The sequence below is a fragment of the Somniosus microcephalus genome, unplaced genomic scaffold, assembly GCF_052327205.1.
Source record: "Somniosus microcephalus isolate GS21.2 unplaced genomic scaffold, FLI_Smic_1.0 unresolved_chr2, whole genome shotgun sequence".
Taxonomy (NCBI): Eukaryota; Metazoa; Chordata; class Chondrichthyes; order Squaliformes; family Somniosidae; genus Somniosus; species Somniosus microcephalus.
Genome location: NW_028225180.1, coordinates 84,095,914 through 84,116,178, shown reverse-complemented (window position 1 = coordinate 84,116,178; position 20,265 = coordinate 84,095,914). Strand labels below are relative to the sequence as shown.

At 49.7% G+C, this 20,265-nt stretch overlaps 1 protein-coding gene across 2 annotated transcripts in view; it reads right to left on the bottom strand.

Annotated features, from left to right (window-relative positions):
* The window catches only part of sptbn2 (spectrin, beta, non-erythrocytic 2), a 678,353-nt gene that overhangs the window by 364,965 nt on the left and 293,123 nt on the right, over positions 1-20,265 (bottom strand). For both annotated transcript variants that reach the window (XM_085976259.1, XM_085976260.1), the window contains exons 12-15: positions 17,702-18,004; positions 13,524-13,677; positions 10,677-11,547; positions 1,918-2,055 (exon numbers count right to left, since the gene is read on the bottom strand). In XM_085976259.1, the coding sequence (XP_085832385.1) occupies positions 1,918-2,055; positions 10,677-11,547; positions 13,524-13,677; positions 17,702-18,004 (1,466 nt within the window). The remainder of the gene's footprint in view (positions 1-1,917; positions 2,056-10,676; positions 11,548-13,523; positions 13,678-17,701; positions 18,005-20,265) is intronic.

The following is a 20,265-nucleotide window of genomic DNA, read 5'->3' as shown; positions in this document are numbered from 1 at the left end:
GAAAAGACATACTTGCTCTCGAGTCAGTACAAAGAAGGTTCACTCGGTTAATCCCGGGGATGAGGGGATGGACATATGAGGAGAGGTTGAGTAGATTGGGACTCTACTCATTGGAGTTCAGAAGAATGAGAGGCGATCTTATTGAAACATATAAGATTGTGAAGGGGTTGGATCGGGTGGATGCGGGGAGGATGTTCCCGATGATGGATGAAACTAGAACTAGGGGGCATAGTCTTAGAATAAGGGGCTGCTCTTTCAAAACTGAGATGAGGAGGAACTACTTCACTCAGAGGGTGGTAGGTCCATGGAATATGCTGCCCCAAAAAGCTGTAGAAGCTACATCATTACATAAATTTAAAACAGAAACAGACAGTTTCCTAGAAGTAAAGGGAATTAAGGGTTACGGGGAGCAGGCAGGAATTTGGACATGAGTCTAGGTTCGGATCGGACATGGCCCTGTGGGTAGCGGAGCGGGCCCAGGGGCCGTGTAGCCTGATCCTGCTCCTATTTCGTGTGTCTAATTCTGTTAGATTCAGGAGATGGTTCTGTGATAGTAGATTGGCGGTTAGGATCAGATCAGCCATGATCTTATTGAATGGCGGAGCAGGCTCGAGGGGCCGATTGGCCTACTCCTGCTCCTATTTCTTATGTTCTTATGCTGGCACACTCCCAGGGACCCCCTGTAAATATTGATACACTCCCGGGGACCCCCCTGTAAAACTGACAAACTCCCGGGGATCACCTGTAAATACTGAAACTCCTGCGGACCCCCTGTAAATACTGAGACACTCCCCGGGGACTCCCTGTAAATGCTGACACACTCCTGGGGAACCCCTGTAAATACTGACACACTCCCGGGGACACCCTGTAAATACTGACACACTCCCAGGGACCCCCTGTAAATACTGACACACTCCCGGGGACCCCCTGTAAATACTGACACACTCCCAGGGACCTCCTGTCAATACTGACACACTCCCAGGGACCTCCTGTAAATACTGACACACTCCCGGGGAGACCCTGTAAATACTGACACACTCCCAGGGACCCCTGTAAATACTGACACACTCCTGGGGACCCCTGTAAATACTGACACACTCCTCGGGGACCCCCTGTAAATACTGACACACTCCCGGGGACCCCCTGTAAATACTGACACACTCCTGGGGACCTCCTGTAAATACTGACACACTCCCCGGGACCCTCTGTAAATACTGACACACTCCCGGGGACACCCCCTGTAAATACTGACACACTCCCGGGGAGACCCTGTAAATACTGACACACTCCCAGGGACCTCCTGTCAATACTGACACACACGCTCCGCGACCTCTACAATACTGACACACTGCCAGAGACCTCTACAATACTGACACACTGCCAGAGACCTCCTGTAAATACTGGCGCACTGCCAGGTACCTCCTGTAAATACTGGCACACTCCTGGGGAGACCCTGTAAATACTGGCACACTCCCAGAGACTTCCTGTAAATACTGACACGCTCCCAGCGCCCTCTACAATACGGAGTACACACCGCAAACACGGACTTCCCTTAGGCATTTCGCTATGTTTTAAAATGTGTGTGTTTATTGAGAAACCCAAGTGAGGGTTAAATTGTTGCACATTGCATAAGGTTGATAAGAGCAGGAGAGAAGTTTAGGTAAATCAGCAAGTAGTGAATAGGTGGCTAAATTAAATAGAAAAAATGGAAATTGAAGAAAAGTAACCAGAAAAATAACAGGAAACACTGCATGGACAATGCATAAATGACTTGTGAATTCATATTAAAACGGACAGGTAGCTTGGGCGAGAGTAGACCGAGCAATTCTCTTGGTGTTTGTTTGCAGTGACGGTTCTGCTGTCCTTATTTGGAGGGTTACAATGCGAGCAGCCTCTGTATTATTGGGTTGGGCTCACCTGCTGTTCAGCTGGTCTTTCATGCCAGTAACCTCGTCTTTGTTGCGGTGCTCGCTGCTTAGCAACTGGCTGGCAACGTCGTTGACAGCTGTGATGCGGGAGGCTTGGCTGTTCATCTCTGGCTCGAGTGTTTCAAACCTAATCGTAAAGCAAAAAAAAATAAATTCAGATGATGTAAGTTTAATCAACTTCAGTGCATAAGAGTAACATGCATTTATAAACAACTTACGTTTATATAGCGCCTTTAACGTAGTAAAATGTCCCAAGGCGCTACACAGGAGCGTAAATCGGACAGAATTTGACACCTAGCCACATAAGGAGATATTAGGACAGGTCAGAAATGGGGATGTTCGCTGATGACTGCACAGTGTTCAGTGCCATTCACAACTCCTCAGATAATGAAGCAGTCCATGCCCGCATGCAACAAGACCAGGACGACGTTCAGGCTTGGGCTGATGAGCGGCAAGTAACATTCGTGCCACAGAAGTGCCAGGCAATGACTATCTCCAACAAGCGAGAGTTTAACCACCCACCTTTGACATTCAACGGCATTACCATCGCCGGATCCCCCACCATCAACATCCTGGGGGTCACCATTGACCAGAAACGTAACTGGACCAGCCACATAAATACTGTGACAACAGGAGCGGGTCAGAGGCTGGGTATTCTGCGGCGAGTGTCTCACCTCCTGACTCCCCAAAGCCTTTCCACCATCTACAAGGCACAAGTCAGGAGTGTGATGGAATACTCACCACTTGCCTGGATGAGTGCAGCTCCAACAACACTCAAGAAGCTCGACACCATCCAGGACAAAGCAGCCCGCTTGATCGGCACCCTATCCACCACCTTAAACATTCACTCCCTCCACCACCGGCGCACCGTGGCTGCAGTGTGTACCATCTACAAGATGCACTGCAGTAACTCGCCAAGGCTTCTTCGGCAGCACCTCCCAAACCCGCGACCTCTTCCACCTAGAAGGACAAGGGCAGCAGGCGCATGGGAACACCACCACCTCCAAGTTCCCCTCCAAGTCACACACCATCCTGATTTAGAAGTATGTCGGTCGTTCCTTCATTGTCGCTGGGTGAGAATCCTGGAACTCCCTCCCTAACAGCACTGTGGGAGCACCTCCACCACACGGACTGCAGCGGTTCAAGAAGGCGGCTCACCACCACCTTCTCGAGGGCAATTAGGGATGGTCAATAAATGCTGGGCCTCGCCAGCGACCCCCACAGCCCACAAACGAATTTTAAAAAAGGTGACCAAAAGCTTGGTCAAAGAGGTAGGTTTTAAGGAGCATCTTAAAGGAGAGTTGGAGAGGTTTGGGGAGGGAGGCCTAGTATAGTGTATTGCACCTTAACTTAGCCTCAGGAGATCAAAACCCAGCAATTTTTTTTTGAAATGCAGTTACTGCTTTTGTCGGCAAACACAACAACCAATTAATGGACAGCAAGGTCTCAGAGATGAACTATTAGTTGATCAGTTTGCGGTGGTGTTGGTTGAGGAAGGGATATTCTTCAAATACTGGCATCCTTTGCCACTTTAAAAGTTTCTATTAAATCTGTTCTTCGGCTTCTCCGCTCCAGTAGAAATAGTCCATATGAGGGAGACGGGAATTGAGGGATATGCTGATAAGAGTTAGATGAGGAAAGACGGGAGGAGGCTCGAGTGGAGCATAAACGCCGGCATGGACTGGTTGGGCCGAATGGCCTGTTTCTGTGCTGTAAATCCCATGTTATCCTAGTATCTCAAATCTCCTTCTAACTGTCGTTTCCCATTCCCAGCATCATCCTGGTGAATCTTCACTTTACAGGCCCTCTAGTTTTAATGTCCTTTCCATAATGGAGTACCCAAAACTGCACACTGGACTACTCCCGCAGGAGCAGAGAAGACCAGGATGAGATTTAACAGAAACTTGTAAAATTACAACGGATTCTGATTGAGTGAGCAAGGCAGGATAACTGGGGAGTCAGCGATGAGGAGGTTATCAATTTTTGAACTGTCACTACGATAGTGAGCAGCGAGGTTAGAAGAAATGTCTTTACTCGGAGGGTAGCTGGAGCTTGGAATACTTTTCCACTGAGCGGCTGTGGCAGACACCGCTGTATCTTTTAAGGGAAAATTGGGTAAATGTTTTAACGGGGCAGTGGGGAGGGAGCAAGGAAACGGGATTAGTTTTGAACCGCTCTGGGAAGAAGCCAGCACAGACACAATGGGCCAAACAGCCACCGTCTGTGCTGTTTACTTCTATGATTCTTTGAGTGAGGAATACGAGTCAGTGCCTTTGCAGAGGTGAAATAAGCCCACAGCCAGACTACACTTGCACTCAGAGTTCATCAAATTTATTTACTTATAGGGCTGGATTTTGATTCTGGAGGCGTGTAGGAGGCGGGACTCCCACTTTCGGGGTTGTAGTCCCGCCTCCATCGAGTTGTGGCCAATCCGTGCGATTTTCACTCGATTGACGTTGTTGAACCCGCCCAGCGGGCTCAGCAGGCCAATTAAGGGCCACCCGGCAACAGGTGACGTCACAGATTGACATTTCATCTGTCAAAAGCTTTTGACAGATGAAATATCAGCGTTTGACAGCTGTTTGAAGCTGTCAAACACTGACGATCTGTATTCCAAGTTAATTCCTTCCTCTCAGGCTGATTTAGAGATCTCTCCAGAACAGAAAGCTGAATGCTGCAACTTTTGACAGCTCGCGGCTGTAGTGTATGTAACGTTCCACCTTTAAGAGAACTATTTTAAGGGTTGCACTACTTTATCTTGGCTACTGTACACTGTAATACCGGTGGTGACCACACCGGTATATAAGTGCTGTGTAAGGATTTATTGGGCAGATTCGCCCTGACCTTCGAATAGTAAAGTCCTGTTAAAGTTACTCTTGTAGTCTGTGTATTAATTCACCATATACCCACAGACTTTACAGTGGCGACGAGTTCGATCTTACCCTGCGGCAGCGATACATCCGAAGCAGTTAACGAGCGTCGAGAGGAGGCACCCGCCCTCGTCATTCTGCTGAGAGAAGACTCGAGTCTGCAGAGCAAGGAAGAAGGAAGAATTCAGACACGAAGCCTTCCATCAGCAACAGGCAGTGATCGTCCCTTCTGCCACGGTGGTGAGTGAGCCGATCAGCCACAAGAAGCAAGTCGGCCACGTTGACTGTGAGTAGGGGGAAAATTAAAAAAAAAAGAACGGAGGAAGGGCGGTGAACTCGACCACGGTCGGGGGGAAAGGAGCCGGACAGAAGTCGGGCCCAGAGGCGCTGAGACTGGGGCAGCGTGGGGCATGGAAGCCGCGGTGCAAGCGGGAACGCAGCCGGTGTGAGAGACCGGGCTACCAGCGGGAACGCAGCCGGTGTGAGAGACCGGGCTACAAGCGGGCTGGGAGACGCAACAGCGTCGTGAGACAGCTCGACCGCGACCGGCGAAAGGCCGGGCAGCTACCGAAGCCGCGAGGCGCTGCGACCGGGATCGTAAGGCGCGGGAAGAAATAAAAATAAGAAACCGCGGAGAACTCAGCTGCAGCCGGGGGAGGAAAGGACCGGACTGCGAGAGGGCTGGGAGGCGCGATTGGAAGCCGCTGAGGGAGAGACAGAGCCCGAGAGAGCGGGAGAGACAGAGCCGAGCGAGGGAGACCGAGGAGATTCAGCCAGCGGCTGGAACTGTTCGCCGTCAACGGGTTGCCCCCAGCGCCGGTTGCCCTGCCGAGAAAAGGGAACAAAGAACACACTGAAGCCGGCGCGCAGGCTGCGAACCCCGAAAGCCAGCGGTCGTCGCCCGAGGGAAAAGCTTACCCCTCCCGCCAGTAGGCGGAGAAGAAGACAGGAGCGGGAAACCGCCATTTTGAAAGTGGGCGGGGAAGAAGACAAGCGCGGGAAACCGCCATTTTTGGAAAAAAAAAGAAAAAAAAAAAGTTAAAGAAAAATTTCGTCGTTGTTTCTCAGGAAGATTGTGAAGCTGCCTAAGTGTGGCAACATCAACGAATTCGATTCTGATGTGGAAGATTGGACCATGTATGTAGAACGCATCGAGATATATTGTAAGGTCAATAAGATAGCAAATTATGATAAAGCTCTAACCTTACTAAACTCAATGGGTGCGAAGACATACGGGTTATTGAAGCATCTTCTATCACCAGCTAAACCGGCGGATCAGTCTTTCGCTAATATTGTTGCTGTCCTGAAGGATCATGTGAACCCCACACCGCTGATGTTAGCGGAATGAGCTACATTTTACGGGAGAACGCAACTAAAGGAGGAAAGCAACGCGGAGTACCTGGTTGAACTGCGTAGGCTAGCAAAATACTGTCAGTTTGGGGTAAATCTGACAGAGGCACTGAGAGACAAGTTCGTGTGCGGGACGTCGAAGGAAGGAACACAAAAGCGACTGCTCGAAGAGAACGATCTTACACTTGATAAGGCTGTCCTTATTGCAGCATCGCACGAAGCCGCAGCGAGAGGCACGGCGGAAATGCAGCTGAAGACAGCGGTACTCAGTGTGGATCAAATGACTTCGGGTACAACGAAATGTTACCGTTGTGGGAAGACAACACACGACCAGAACCAATGCTGGTTTAAAAACCAGGAATGTAGAAAATGTGGCAAACTTGGTCACATAGCTAAAGTATGCCGGTCAGGAAAGAAGACCAGCAACAATAAGTCACCGCAGAAGAAGTACAGAAAGGTACATAAGGTGACTGTGAAGAGTCCAGATGAACTGAATTCGGATTCAGACCCCAACAGCAAGGAACTGGGTAGTCTGAGGATTCACAATGTGAGTAAAGAAGCTGACCGACAAACTATCTGGGTCACACTGCAGATTGCAAAAGTCCAAGTGAAGATGGAAGTGGACACCGGATCGGCGTTGACGGTCATGAATAAACAAGATTACAAAAAGTTATTCAAACATATTCCCCTACGGGATACGGAGATAGTATTGCAGACATACACGGGGCATAAAGTATACCCCATCGGAAAGATAATAGTCAAGGTGAGACACAAGGGCAAAGATCACCAAGGAATGGACTTATATGTACTACCCAAGGGAGGTCCACCACTTCTGGGACGGGAGTGGATCAGGAAAATAAAGATAGACTGGCACTCACTAAACACAATGACGGTAGATTTCGGAAAGAAAGATGTCAAACCTGAACGGTTGTCCAGAATATTGGACGAGGCTAAAGAGGTATTCCAGCAGGGACTGGGAACACTGAGAGGAATTAAGGCAAAAATCAAGATTGCAGAACATGCAAGCCCAAAATTTTTCAAAGCCAGATCGGTACCTTACGCGATACGACCTGCTGTGGAGGCAGAACTGGAAGAGCTTGAACGTGCAGGGGTACTGTCAAAGGTGGACTGGAGTGAGTGGGCCACGCCCATTGTTCCCGTCATGAAGTCTTCATCAAGTAACAAGTCAGGGGGACCGGGGAAGGTCCGCATCTGCGGAGACTTCAAGATCACAGTTAATCCGGTGCTTCACACGGTACAATACCCGCTTCCGCGGATTGAGGATATCTTTGCTTCATTGTCTGGCGGGAAACACTTCACCAAGATAGACCTGGCACAAGCATATTTACAGATGGAGGTCGAGGAAGAGTCACGCCAGTATCTCACAATCAACACGCACAGAGGCTTGTATCGATATAATAGACTGGTTTTTGGAGTAGCTTCGGCTCCAGCAATTTGGCAGAGGGCCATGGAGCAGGTCTTACAGGGTATTCCAAGCACTCGGTGTTACTTGGACGATATCCTGATTACGGGAGAAGACGAGGAGGAACACCTCACAAATTTGAAACTGGTGCTCACCAGGTTGAAGGAATATGGCCTTCGAGTTAATCGCCAAAAATGTGAGTTCTTCCAGAAACGGATCTCATACTGCGGTCATGTCATTGACCAAGAGGGGCTGCACAAGTCACCTGACAAGATCGAAGCGGTCGTGAAGGCCCCCGCTCCGGAAAATGTATCACAGTTGAGGTCGTTTCTGGGGTTGATTAATTATTACCATAAGTTTCTGCCAAATCTATCCACGGTGCTGCATCCGCTGAATGCTCTGTTGCGGAAAGAAGTACCATGGAAGTGGAGCGAGGACTGTAAGAAGGCCTTTCGCAGAAGCAAGGCGTTGATTACCTCTGAGGAAGTGTTGGCTCACTTCAACCCAACGCTACCTCTTCGTCTAGCTTGTGATGCTTCCCCTTATGGTATTGGAGCTGTACTCTCACACAAGTTACCAAATGGCTCGGAAAGGCCAGTCGCATTTGCGTCCCGATCATTGACCTCCGCTGAGCGAAATTATGCTCAGATAGATAGGGAGGCTCTCAGCCTTGTGTGGGGAGTAAAGAAATTCAATCATTACCTGCAGGGCAAGAAGTTTACATTGCTGACAGACCACCAGCCGTTGGTGTCCATATTCAACCCTAACAAGGCCGTTTCCACTATGACAGCACAAAGGCTACAGAGGTGGTCCGTTCTACTAGGGGCACACCAATATGACATCGAATACAAAAGGTCCAAACAGCATGGAAATGCTGATGGGTTATCGCGCCTACCGTTGCCAGTGGAAGAAGAGGCGACTACAGTGGACCCAGTGGAGATGTTCCACTCAACCATAATGGAATGTCTACCAGTAACAAATTCCATGATCGAAAAGGAAACAAGAAATGACCCGACTCTCTCACGAGTCTACGATTTAACGGTGGAGGGATGGCCAGTACATGGCGAACCAATGCTGCCAGCATTTTCGCACAGAAGAGAACAGCTGTCAGTGTGCCGAGGAACCTTGATGTGTGGATCTAGAGTGGTGATTCCACCCAAACTCCAGCAGAAAGTACTAAAGGAGCTTCACGAGGGGCATCTGGGTGGAGTGAAAATGAAGAACCTAGCCAGAGCGTTTGTGTGGTGGCCAGGTATTGATGGAGACATCGAAGAAATAACCAAGAGCTGTCTAGGATGCCAGAAGGTCCAAAACGCGCCACCACAAGCTCCTCTGCATAGATGGGAGTGGCCCTCATCTCCATGGCAAAGGGTACATATCGACTTTGCTGGTCCATTTATGGACTCAATGTTTTTAATCGCGGTGGATGCACACTCCAAGTGGCCGGAGGTAATAAAAATGTCCTCCACCACCACGGAAAAAACCATCACAGTATTAAGGACCATATTTGCCAGGAATGGGCTGCCGGAACATATCTGTTCTGATAATGGACCGCAATTTGTGTCCGAAGAATTCAGGAAGTTCTTAAAAAGCAATGGGGTTAAGCACTATACGTCCGCCCCATACCATCCCGCCACCAATGGATTAGCTGAAAGGTTTGTCCAGACCTTCAAGAAGGCCATAAAGGCCATGGGTAATGAAGACATAAATCTACAACATAAGGTAGATAACTTCTTGTTGGCGTACAGGAATGCAACACATGCGGTCACAAACCAAACTCCCGCCATGATGTTTTTCAATAGAAGACTAAGATGCCGGCTGGATTTGATTAAGCCAAACGTCAGAAGGGACGTAGAGAACCGGCAATTTCAAGGCATGAATGAAAGGCCAACTAGATCCTTTCAGATAGGTCAACAAGTTTTGGCCCGGGACTACCGTACCGAGAAATGGCAGCCGGGAACTATTGGAAAAAGGCTAGGACCGTTGATGTATACCGTGGACATTGGTGAAAGCATAATAAGGCGCCATGTTGACCAGATCATAGAATCATCCACAAAGGCCCAACCTACTCCACAACTCTATACGTCTAATGTTGAAGCAGAGATACCCAGAGCATCTACCTCCGATCCGGTAATACTGGAATCCGATGAACCTGAAACGGTCCTTCAAGCCGAATCGACCTTGCCAGAAGAACCTACTACACCACCGAAAACGACTACACCACCGAGGCGTTATCCGGACAGAGTCCGGAAGCCTCCAGAGAGACTGAATCTGTGAACTGTTTCACATAAAGTTGTATATATGTTAAGATGTTATATTAATGGGAATATGTATATATTGTTAACCTAAAAAGGGAGGATTGTAGTGTATGTAACGTTCCACCTTTAAGAGAACTATTTTAAGGGTTGCACTACTTTATCTTGGCTACTGTGTACTGTAATACCGGTGGTGACCACACCGGTATATAAGTGCTGTGTAAGGATTTATTGGGCAGATTCGCCCTGACCTTCGAATAGTAAAGTCCTGTTAAAGTTACTCTTGTAGTCTGTGTATTAATTCACCATATACCCACAGACTTTACAGCGGCCATTCTGCTTTCTGTGCCGGTGAGATGAGGGACTCCTGAGACCTGAAGGAAGGAAGGCTGTAAAGGTAAGAAAAGGCAAGTAAAACTTCTTTAAACACACCAAACACACTTACCTCTTCATTCATGCACCCATCACTCACCTGAACACCGGACATCTCGAACCCTCCAAGCCCTTCAGCCCAACGGTCCGTCTCGCTAACTTGGCGTAGTTTGGTGCCGTCGGGAATCCCACACTTCAGCAATAAAAATAGGGATTAGGCTAAAAACTGCCTGTTAACTACCTGTTAACAGGCAGTTAATTGGCACTAATCCCCTTCCCACCCCGGGGAGGCAGGTCCCAGCACAGGTCGGGTATCTGCCTCCTTTGAAACGGGCATGGAGGCGGGTTGGGGGCAGGATGGGTTCGTGCCCCCCGATTTCGAGATTTTAACTCCCCACACGCCTCCAATCCTGCCTCCACGGCCCAATGGAAATCCTGCCCATAGTCTCAAAAATAGATTTACTTCAAGCTGTCGTACCTGTGCTGAACAACCTCCAGGTCTTCAAGTTTCTGGGGGATCTCCATGGCATTCAGCCACTGCTCCTTCTCGTCGATCCACAGCGTACAGGCGTCTGCCTCGCTGAACATCTTGTAGAGCGCCAGCGCGTCCTGCAGCGTCTGCTTCCGCTGCTGCGCCAGGGCAACCAGCTCCTCGTACCTCTGCTCAATGGCCGGCAGCCGGCCGTCCACCTCGGGGGAGTGGGCAAAGTCGTCCGGCAGGCCTTGGGCCTGCTCGTGCAAGGCGTCGATGGTGGGCCTGTGGTTGTGAATTTCCTCCTCCACATCCTTGTGCTTTTTGGCCAGGGTTTGCGTGGAGTACTCGTCGTGCCCGACTTCGCTGCTGGACGCGATGCGCAGGGTGTCAAGAATCCAGGCCTCAATGTCATTGGCATCAGCCTGGAATTGGTACAGGTTGGAGATTTCATTCAGTCTCTGCTCCCGCAGGGCTGCTAACTCTTCCAAGTGTGCCCACAGCCCTCGGATGTCCTCGATCTTCTCCTTGACTTCACTGGCTCCGAAGTGTCCCTCTTCAATCAGGCCCTCTCCCGCCCTTATCGTCTGCTGCAGGGGACCACTGCGGCCACTCATCTCGTCCTTGAAAGAGTTGTGCTTGCTGATCAGCAGCATGACATTGGTCAGATCCTTTCCGTAGTCCTCCGATGACATGATCTGCTCCTTCTCCCGGATCCAGGACTCCTCTTCGCCCATCTCCCAGAAGAACTTCCAAAGGCGCCGGGATTCCTCGAGCTTAGCGCGGCGCTCTGCCGCGAGCTTGCACAGCTCCTGATAGCAGAGGTCCAAGTGTGTGATACGGTCACAGACGATCTGAGGGTCGCATGGTTTGTAACCTAGCGGGAAAATAAAAGAGAGTTGACTATTTTTAATGTCATTTACGGAGAGAAATGTGAAAGACCGTTTCTTAGTCGCGGGTTGTCCATTTACAGTTTCTTCAATGAATGATTGGTGGCAGGACAGTTGCAACTGTGAGGACTATGCATGCAGTATAACACTGCCTCATCAGGTTGCCCTCCCCATCAGTAGAGCAAGTGATTGGGCGTGGTGTAACACACTGCGACCAATCTTGCACATTTTCACTGACCGTGTACAGCGCTATTTGCTGCCTGAGTACTCTATGTCCCGGAGGTTGTGCTAGTTCCAGTATCTGAGTGGATCTGCGCAACAGTAAAATCATCTGCTCTAACCGTCAGCTCAAGCTCAAGGGGGAAGTGCACTCCACCGAACAGGCAGATAATCCTAGCTGCTATTCGATGAGAAACTCGTCTCTCAGTCACTGTTCACACCCTTGTTTTATGAGACGCCCTCCTACCTGACACTATGGATAGATGATAGGCAGCCCCGGGACAGAACTTACTCTGGAGGATTTAAGAATGTTGTCCTGGGGCCAATATTTATCCCTCAACCCGCAACAGATGATCCGGTCATTGTCACATTGCTGTTTGTGGGAGCTTGCTGTGTGCAATTGGCTGCCGTGCTTGCTACATTACAACAGTGACTACACTCCAAAAGTACTTCATTGGCTATAAAGCGTTTTGGGACATCCAGTGGTCATGAAAGCCGCTATATATAAAGGCAAGTCTTTTTTTTTCCTATTCTTTCTTTCAAATCTATCTAATATTGGAATACTGAGGCAGGAGTCCCTTCTCCGCTGCTAACAGTGGCGAGGGAAGTGGCACTAGAATCAGAGACCGGTCAATATGGGACCAGGCAGTTCTCAATGCAGCCGCAACTCTGCACAGGGTCATCGCCAGTCCTATTCTGAATGGACGCTCCTGTATCGGGGTTATTTTGAGCACTGAAAACCAGACAGTAACGGTCGATTTCTGATACTGCTGCCTAGTAAAAACACATGCGCATGTGCGAGGGAGCAAGCTTCCCAGTCACCCCATAGACAAGCGCACCCGTCTTACATCTTGCCGTTCTGGCCACCATTTGCTAGGTAGGATACAGTGGTTAACCTCAACAATAGGTGTTACAACCACCAAAGTGGCAGGTGATAGCGTAGGGGCCTTCCCTTTTAGACTGTGGCACCTGACTATTTCAGTAATACAAACACTGATACAGTTGCAATGCTGTCAACTAGGCCAGCATTGCTTACTAACTTTGTGTTGAGGATCCCAGTCCCTGCCAACGTCTTGTTTGAGCGTCGCTCTCAGGAATGCCGATATACGGAGCGATGGAATGCCCCATGCAGTGAGCTGCTTACTTCAATTATGTCATTTAGGGTTGCCGGCAGGCACTTCCCCGCAGGAACAGAAATAAAACTACAGGCCCAAGTGTTCTATTAAATAGTTCTACAGTATTTTAATCGGGCCTTTTCACTTGCTGTAGGATAACTCTGCATACACTCCTAACACAAAGCCTTGCTTTCTTTTGCAAGAGAGCAAGAAAAGGAGTGTCCCAGTTCGAACAGCATCCCTCGGCGGGGCAGGCCGTGTGTGGAGGCCCAGAAGTCTACAGAGGACGAGACAGGCCGAGAGGTGTCTCAGTGCCACATTCGAAGTATAACCACACTGTTATAAATCTCATCATCATGAAGAAACAACTCATGAAATAACACTGGACGGCCAGCTGGTGGCGCCGTCCAAGGAGTATAAATACTCGGGCGTGGGCCCAGTTTGCTCAGGGACATTTTGTAAGACAGGAACTAGTGAAGTACAACTAGACCTCCATGTTCTGAAACAAGTTGATTAAAGCCTTGCTTTATACTCGAACCAAGTGCGTAGTGAGTTTTATTACGTCACACACTAAGCAAACCGTGCTCCCTCGGAGGAGTGTGAAACACTAAATCACGCTTTGGCCATACCTTCCTCGCTGCTGGTGAATTTCTGAGCACCGGCGTTAACTGTTTTGACCCGTTCTGCCTGGACTGCGATATCCGCCTCCACCAGTGTGTGAGTCTGAAGCAGGTCCTCGACGCCGTGCAGATGTTTGCCGTAATCCTGCGACTGCAGGCGGCTCTGAAAGAAAAGTTCAGACACAAGGCCTCAGTAGCATCATCGCAATTAAAAGGGGGCACGCGTTCCTTTAACGTCACTGCAGAGGTGACTGATCAGACTAGCAGCCATTTCCATCCACGTTACCAGCAACACTACCACTTCTATAACATTACAAGTACCAACACGGACTGGCGCTGTCAGTAGAAGTACTTAGTGTATTGGTACCCATATATTATATGAAAAACCACACTTATTAAACTGCCAAAACTCAATGTTATTGGCAACAGTCTGGAAGTGGTATGGATTAGAAGAATTCATGAGGTTGATGAACCTAATTCATCGTCTCAAACTATTTGCATCGCTATTACCACCAGACAGCCCTGTAACCACCAATACCTCACCTTAGTGTTACACGGCTGAACCTTTCCTTGGATCGCCACCTTGTCGTGGTGGAGAGGCTTGCGTGAACCTATGAACCTGTGAGCGATGCCGTCGGGAGCATAGCTCTTGGCAGGGTCACCCAAGGCGGTAAGGTCAAGGGGGAGGTTCCAGACGAAGTGCGATCCATACCAAGTCCTCAACGGTGGAACAGGCACTTTGGTTCAGGGGCTGCGAGAAGCACCACAACGGCTGTGAAGGCGGAAGAAGGCTGCAGCAGAGAGGGGTCTCCAGTCGTCTCGGTTTTTCCTTGCCACTGGACCCTGGCCCCTTTTCTGTCAAGGATCGTGTGGTGGCTGGCTGTGCACCAACCACCCCACGCTAAAAGATGCCACGCACAGGCGTCCTTCAGAGGGATCTGAGTCTCGGGATCTCGGATTGGCCTCCACAGCCACCTGAAGACTCACAAGTCGATGACTGATGAAGGACACACCATACTCGAATGCGAGTGGTCGCCGATGATGATGACACAGCTGAAACTATTTTCACGCGCAGCCTGCTATTGGAAAGGCAGAATTGATCATTTATAATGATCATGTTCAACCAGGTACAGAACTCAAATTGCACGGCCTGTAGTGGGGAAAGTATAGGGGGGGTCATTTTCAGCTTCGCTGCCCGAATGCTACCTTGGCTGAGCGGACTGCCCGCCCTTTATGGAACCCGCCCGATTTTCATTCCAATGCAACGAGAATCAGGCAGATTTTACAAGATAATCAGACAGGTGTGCTCTGCCAGGTTACTGCCCTTGTGGTGAAGGTGAAAATTACCCCCAGAGGGTGCAGCAGCACCAGCCAGTGCTGTGCTTGTCGACAAGTGGTGCAGACTGCACTTATTTTGAAGTACAGTATATCCTGACTGTTGCTGGATTTGTATTTTCCTACCACCCTCAGGCAGGATCCCCCACCCCTCCCCGCCCGCCCGCCCCGCCCCTCCTCTCGATGCTTCAAAAATCCTCATTTCCAAATCTAATCGTGACCTATCCCAGCCATTTCCAGCTCCATGTCCCAGCCGCTGCTTCTCTGCCACTGGCTCCCCGCTTTCTCCTCCCCACCGCTCCCTTCAGTCACTGCGCCGCTGCTCTCTGGAACCTAAACTGCCGTACCTCATTGCCAACTCCGTCCTTCCGTCAAAAGCCTGACTGTGCTGCTGATCTGCGCTCCATTACCCCACCACCCGATCCTTCGCGTCTCCCACTCGGCATTCTCCTCGCTCTGTGGTAAAGCGAGCTCTGGTGCAGACCTTCTTTGATGTGAAGTGTGCAGTAAAAATGCGAGCTGCTACAAAGGGTATTGCAGAGTATTTACGGCACAGAATCAGGCCATTCGGCCCAACTGGTCTTTATGCCGGTGTTTATGCTCCACTCGAGCCTCCTCCCACCCTTTCTCATCTCACCCTATCAACATATCCTTCTATTACTGTCTCCCTCATGTGCTTATCCAGCTTCCCCTTAAATGCATCTATACTATTCGCCTCAACCACTCCCTGTGGTAGCGAGTTCCACATTCTCACCACTCTCTGGGTAAAGAAGTTTCTCCTGAATTCCCGATTGGATTTATTAGTGACGATCTTATATTGATGGCCCCTAGTTCTGGTCTCCCCCACAAGTGGAAACATCTTCTCTACGTCTACCCTATACTACGGGAACGGTAGCTTAGTGGTTATGTTACTGGACGAATGATCCAGAGACATGAGTTCAAATCCCACCACGGCGCCTGGGGAATTTAAATTCAGTTAATCTGGAATAAAAAGCTAGTATCAGTAATGGTGACCATGAACTGTTGGATTGTCGTAAAAACCCAACTGGTTCACGAATGTGCCGTCCTTACCTGCCCTGGACTATATGTGACTCTTAACTGCCCTCTGAAATGGCCGAGCAAGCCAGTCAGTTGTAGCAAACTGCTATGAAAAGCAATAATAAGAATAAAACCGGACGGACCACCCGGCATTGAGCTGGGCACCTGCAAAGTCCTCCTCACGAATATCTGGGGGCTTGTGCCAAAATTGGGAAAGCTGTCCCACAGACGAGTCAAGCAACAGCCTGACAGACTCATACCTTTCCCATTCATAATGTCCCAGGCTCCTGCATCACCATCCCTGGGTATGTCCTGTCCCACCAACCAGAGGTGGTATCCTGTCGGGAAGGTGTGGCCCTGGGAGTCCTCAACATTGACTCTGGACCATGAAGTCTCATGGCTTCAGGTCAAGCATGGGCAAAGAAACCTCCTGCTGATTGCCACCTACCGCCCTCCCTCAGCTGATGAATCAGTGCTCCTCCATGGTGAACACCACTTGGAAGAAGCACCGAGAGTAGCAAGGGCACAGAATGTACTCTGGGTGAGGAACTTCAATGTTCATCACCAAGCGTGGCTCAGTAACATCACTACTGACCGAGCTGGCCGGTGGTGAGAGAACCCACACGAGGGAAAAACCTACTTGACCTCGTCTTCACCAATCTACCTGTCGCAGATGCATCTGTCCATGACAGCATTGGTAGCAGTGACCACCGCACAGTCATTGGGGAGACGAAGTCCTGTCTTCACACTGAGGACACCCTCCATCGTGTTGTGTGGCACTACCACCGTGCTAAATGGGATAGGTTCAGAACGGATCTAGCAGCTCAAAACTAGGCATCCACGAGGCGCTGTGAGCCATCAGCAGCGGCAGAATTGTATTCCACCACAATCTGTAACCTCATGGCCCGGCATATCCCTCACTCTACCACTACCATCAAGCCATGGGACCAACCCTTGTTCAATAAGGAGTGCAGAAGAGCATGCCAGGAGCAGCACCAGGTGTACCTAAAAATGATGAGGTGCCAACCTGGGGAAACTGCAACACAGGATTACATGCATGCTATACACAGAGCTAAGCGATCCCACAATCAACAGATCAGATCGGGCGGGTCACCATTGACCAAAAACTTAACTGGACCAGCCACATAAATACTGTGGCAACAAGAGCAGGTCAGAGGCTGGGTGTTCTGCGGCGAGTGTCTCACCTCCTGACTTCCCAAAGCCTTTCTACCATCTACAAGGCACAAGTAAAGAGTGTGATAGAATACTCTCTACTTGCCTGGATGAGTGCAGCTCCAACAACACTCAAGAAGCTCGACACCATCCAAGACAAAGCAGCCCGCTTGACTGGCACCCCATCCAGCACCTTAAACATTCACTCTCTCCACCGTGGCTGCAGTGTGGACCATCTACAAGATGCACTGCAGCAACTCGCCAAGGCTTCTTCGGCAGCACCTCCCCAAACCCGCGACCTCTTCCACAAGGGCAGCAGGCACATGGGAACACCACCACCTCCAAGTTACACACCATCCTGACTTGGAAGTATATCGGCCGTTCCTTCACTGTCGCTGGGTCAAAATCCTGGAACTCCCTCCCTAACAGCACTGTGGGAGCACCTTCACCCACACGGACTGCAACAGTTCAAGAAGGCGGCTCACCACCACCTTCTCAAGGGCAATTAGGGATGGGCAATAAACGCTGGGCCTTGCCAGCGACGCCCACATCCCATGAACGAATAAAAAAAAACCTTTCATAATCTTGAAGACCTCCATCAGGTCGCCCCCCTCAATCTTCTCATTTCTGATGCAGCCTACCTTCATGTCTTCCATCCAGTCCACAATGTGCAGCATTTCCTGAAACATCTTCTGCAGCTCGAGGTTCCTCATGAGGCGCTCACGGCGTGCGTGCAGCAGCTCCCGCAGGTAGTCCCACAGCCGGATGACATTGTCCTTCCTGACCGTGATGCGCTTGATGTCGTAGTAACGCTCGGCCTCCAGCTCCTTGGCCACGGCCACCACTGCCTGCACGCGCTCGCTGTAGGCGTTGATATCCGTCTCGATGGCCTCGTGCTTCCTTGTGGCAGCCTCCACTGCTGCCAGATCAATTCCAAAATTGTCCTTCAAACATAAAAGGGGAAGAAGTTACAGCAGCGGAGCTGGAGCAGCTCCCGAGGAAATTCACAGCCTTTTATTTCACAAGTGCATCGCCGGTTTACAAAAACACGGAATGGAATTTTTGACAACATGGCTGCATTATTCAGCCAGGAAGTGTGACTATTACAGGACCTTCTCCAGCTGATTGCCCACCTTGTGTGTCATGGGAACCAGTTATTACCCACCCACTGTTTTATACAGAGCGGGCGCACTGCCCTCAGTGTCTTCTACTGGGAGCTGGCACACTGCCCGTAGCGTGTTTTACCGGGAGCTGGTTTAGTGCCTTCTGTGGAAACTGGCAGGAGCCGATTTACCACTGGTTCTGTGTTGGAAGGGCAGGTACCTGCAGAGACTCTGTAACCAGAAGGGTCAGGTCACAGCCAGAGCTCTTCTCTTCAATAACTCTCTCTCTCACACAGAGAGAGAGAGAGAGAGAGAGCGCGAGAGAGAGAGAGAGAGACAGAGGGCTGAGAGAGAGACAGAGAGACAGCTGAGAGAGAGACAGAGAGTGAGAGAGACAGAGAGAGCGAGCTGAGAGACAGAGAGAGAGAGAGAGAGAGAGCTGAGGGAGACAGAGAGAGAGAGCTGAGAGACAGAGAGAGCTGCCAACTAATGTACAGTCTCCTTATAAACAATTGCTGATTATAAACCATAATATTTGGAGAAGGATAGAGGGAGTACTTTGTCTGCTGGTGGTGCCGAGCCACAGTGCAGTGAGGGTGTCTAGATGTAAGCAAAACGCGAGATGCACTGCGAGGGAGTCAGAACCGACAATGGGTCCCACCCAATCGTCTCATCTCTTTCAGATGCTGACGAAGCATCCAGTTATTAGTTTGGAATATCAGCGTTTGCGATTTTTCTTTTGATCAGTAATGTGTGTCGTGCTATTATGCGTGGGATTAATGAGTTGAGCTGCTCCGTTGAGCAGCGGCTGATTGGCGTGCTGACGTGATAGGAAGGATTTTATTGCCCTTGAGAGGGTACACAGACAAGCAACAGCGATGACTCTGGGTATCAGGAATTTTAAGTTCTCAGGAAAGGTCGAGGTGTGTGCGTTTATTTTTGGAAGAGAGACCTTGAGGTGACCTCGTCGAAGGTTTTCAAGATTATATGGGGAATTTGCCAAAGTTGATCCAGGCAAATTATTTACCGTGGTGCTGGGTTCAAATCCTAGGGGACACTAGTTAGGAATCAGGAAATTAGGAGTAAGAAGAAAAGTCACGCAGAAACCTTTCATTCAAAGGGTAATCGAACTACAGAATAAGTTGCCAGGGAAGGATGCTGAATCGAATGGACCTGGGTGTCCTTGTGCACCAGTCGCTGAAGGTAAGCATGCAGGTGCAGCAGGCGGATAAGAAGGCAAATGGTATGTTGGCCTTCGTAGTGAGAGGATTCGAGTACAGGAGCAAGGATGTCTTGCTGCAGTTGTACAGGGCCTTGGTGAGACCACACCTTGAGTATTGTGTGCAGTTTTGGTCGCCTTATCTGAGGAAGGATGTTCTTGCCACGGAGAGAGTGCAGTGAAGATTCACCAGACTGATACCTGGGATGGCAGGAATGACGTATGAGGAGAGATTGGGTCGATTGGGTTTATATTCACTGGAGTTTAGAAGAATGAGAGGGGATCTCATTGAAACTTATAAAATTCTAACAGGACTAGACAGACTAGATGCAGGAAGGATGTTCCCGATGGTCGGGGAGTCCAGAACCAGGGGTCACAGTCTAAGGATAAGGGGTAAGCCATTTAGGACTGAGATGAGGAGGAATTTCTTCACCCAGAGAGTGGTGAACCTGTGGAATTCTCTACCACAGAAGGTAGTTGAGGCCAATTCATTAAATATATTCAAGAAGGAGTTGGATATATTTCTTGAGGCTAAAGGGATCAAGGGATATGGGGAGAAGGCAGGGACAGGGTACTGAATTTGGATGATCAGCCATGATCTCATTAAATGGCGGAGCAGGCTCGAGGGGCCGAACGGCCGACTCCTGCTCCTATCTTCTATGTTTCTATGAATAGTATAAATGGGACCAACTTGGCTCGGGAAAGGAACTAAGGAAGGAACGGGAGGGGGGATTTATGACGAGAAGGTGGGGAGGCAGTACTGAGATCAACAACAACAACCTGCAATTATATAGCGCCTTTAACATAGTAAAACGTTCCAAGGTGTTTCACAGGAACATTATAAAATAAAATTTGACACCGAGCCACATAAGGAGATATTAGG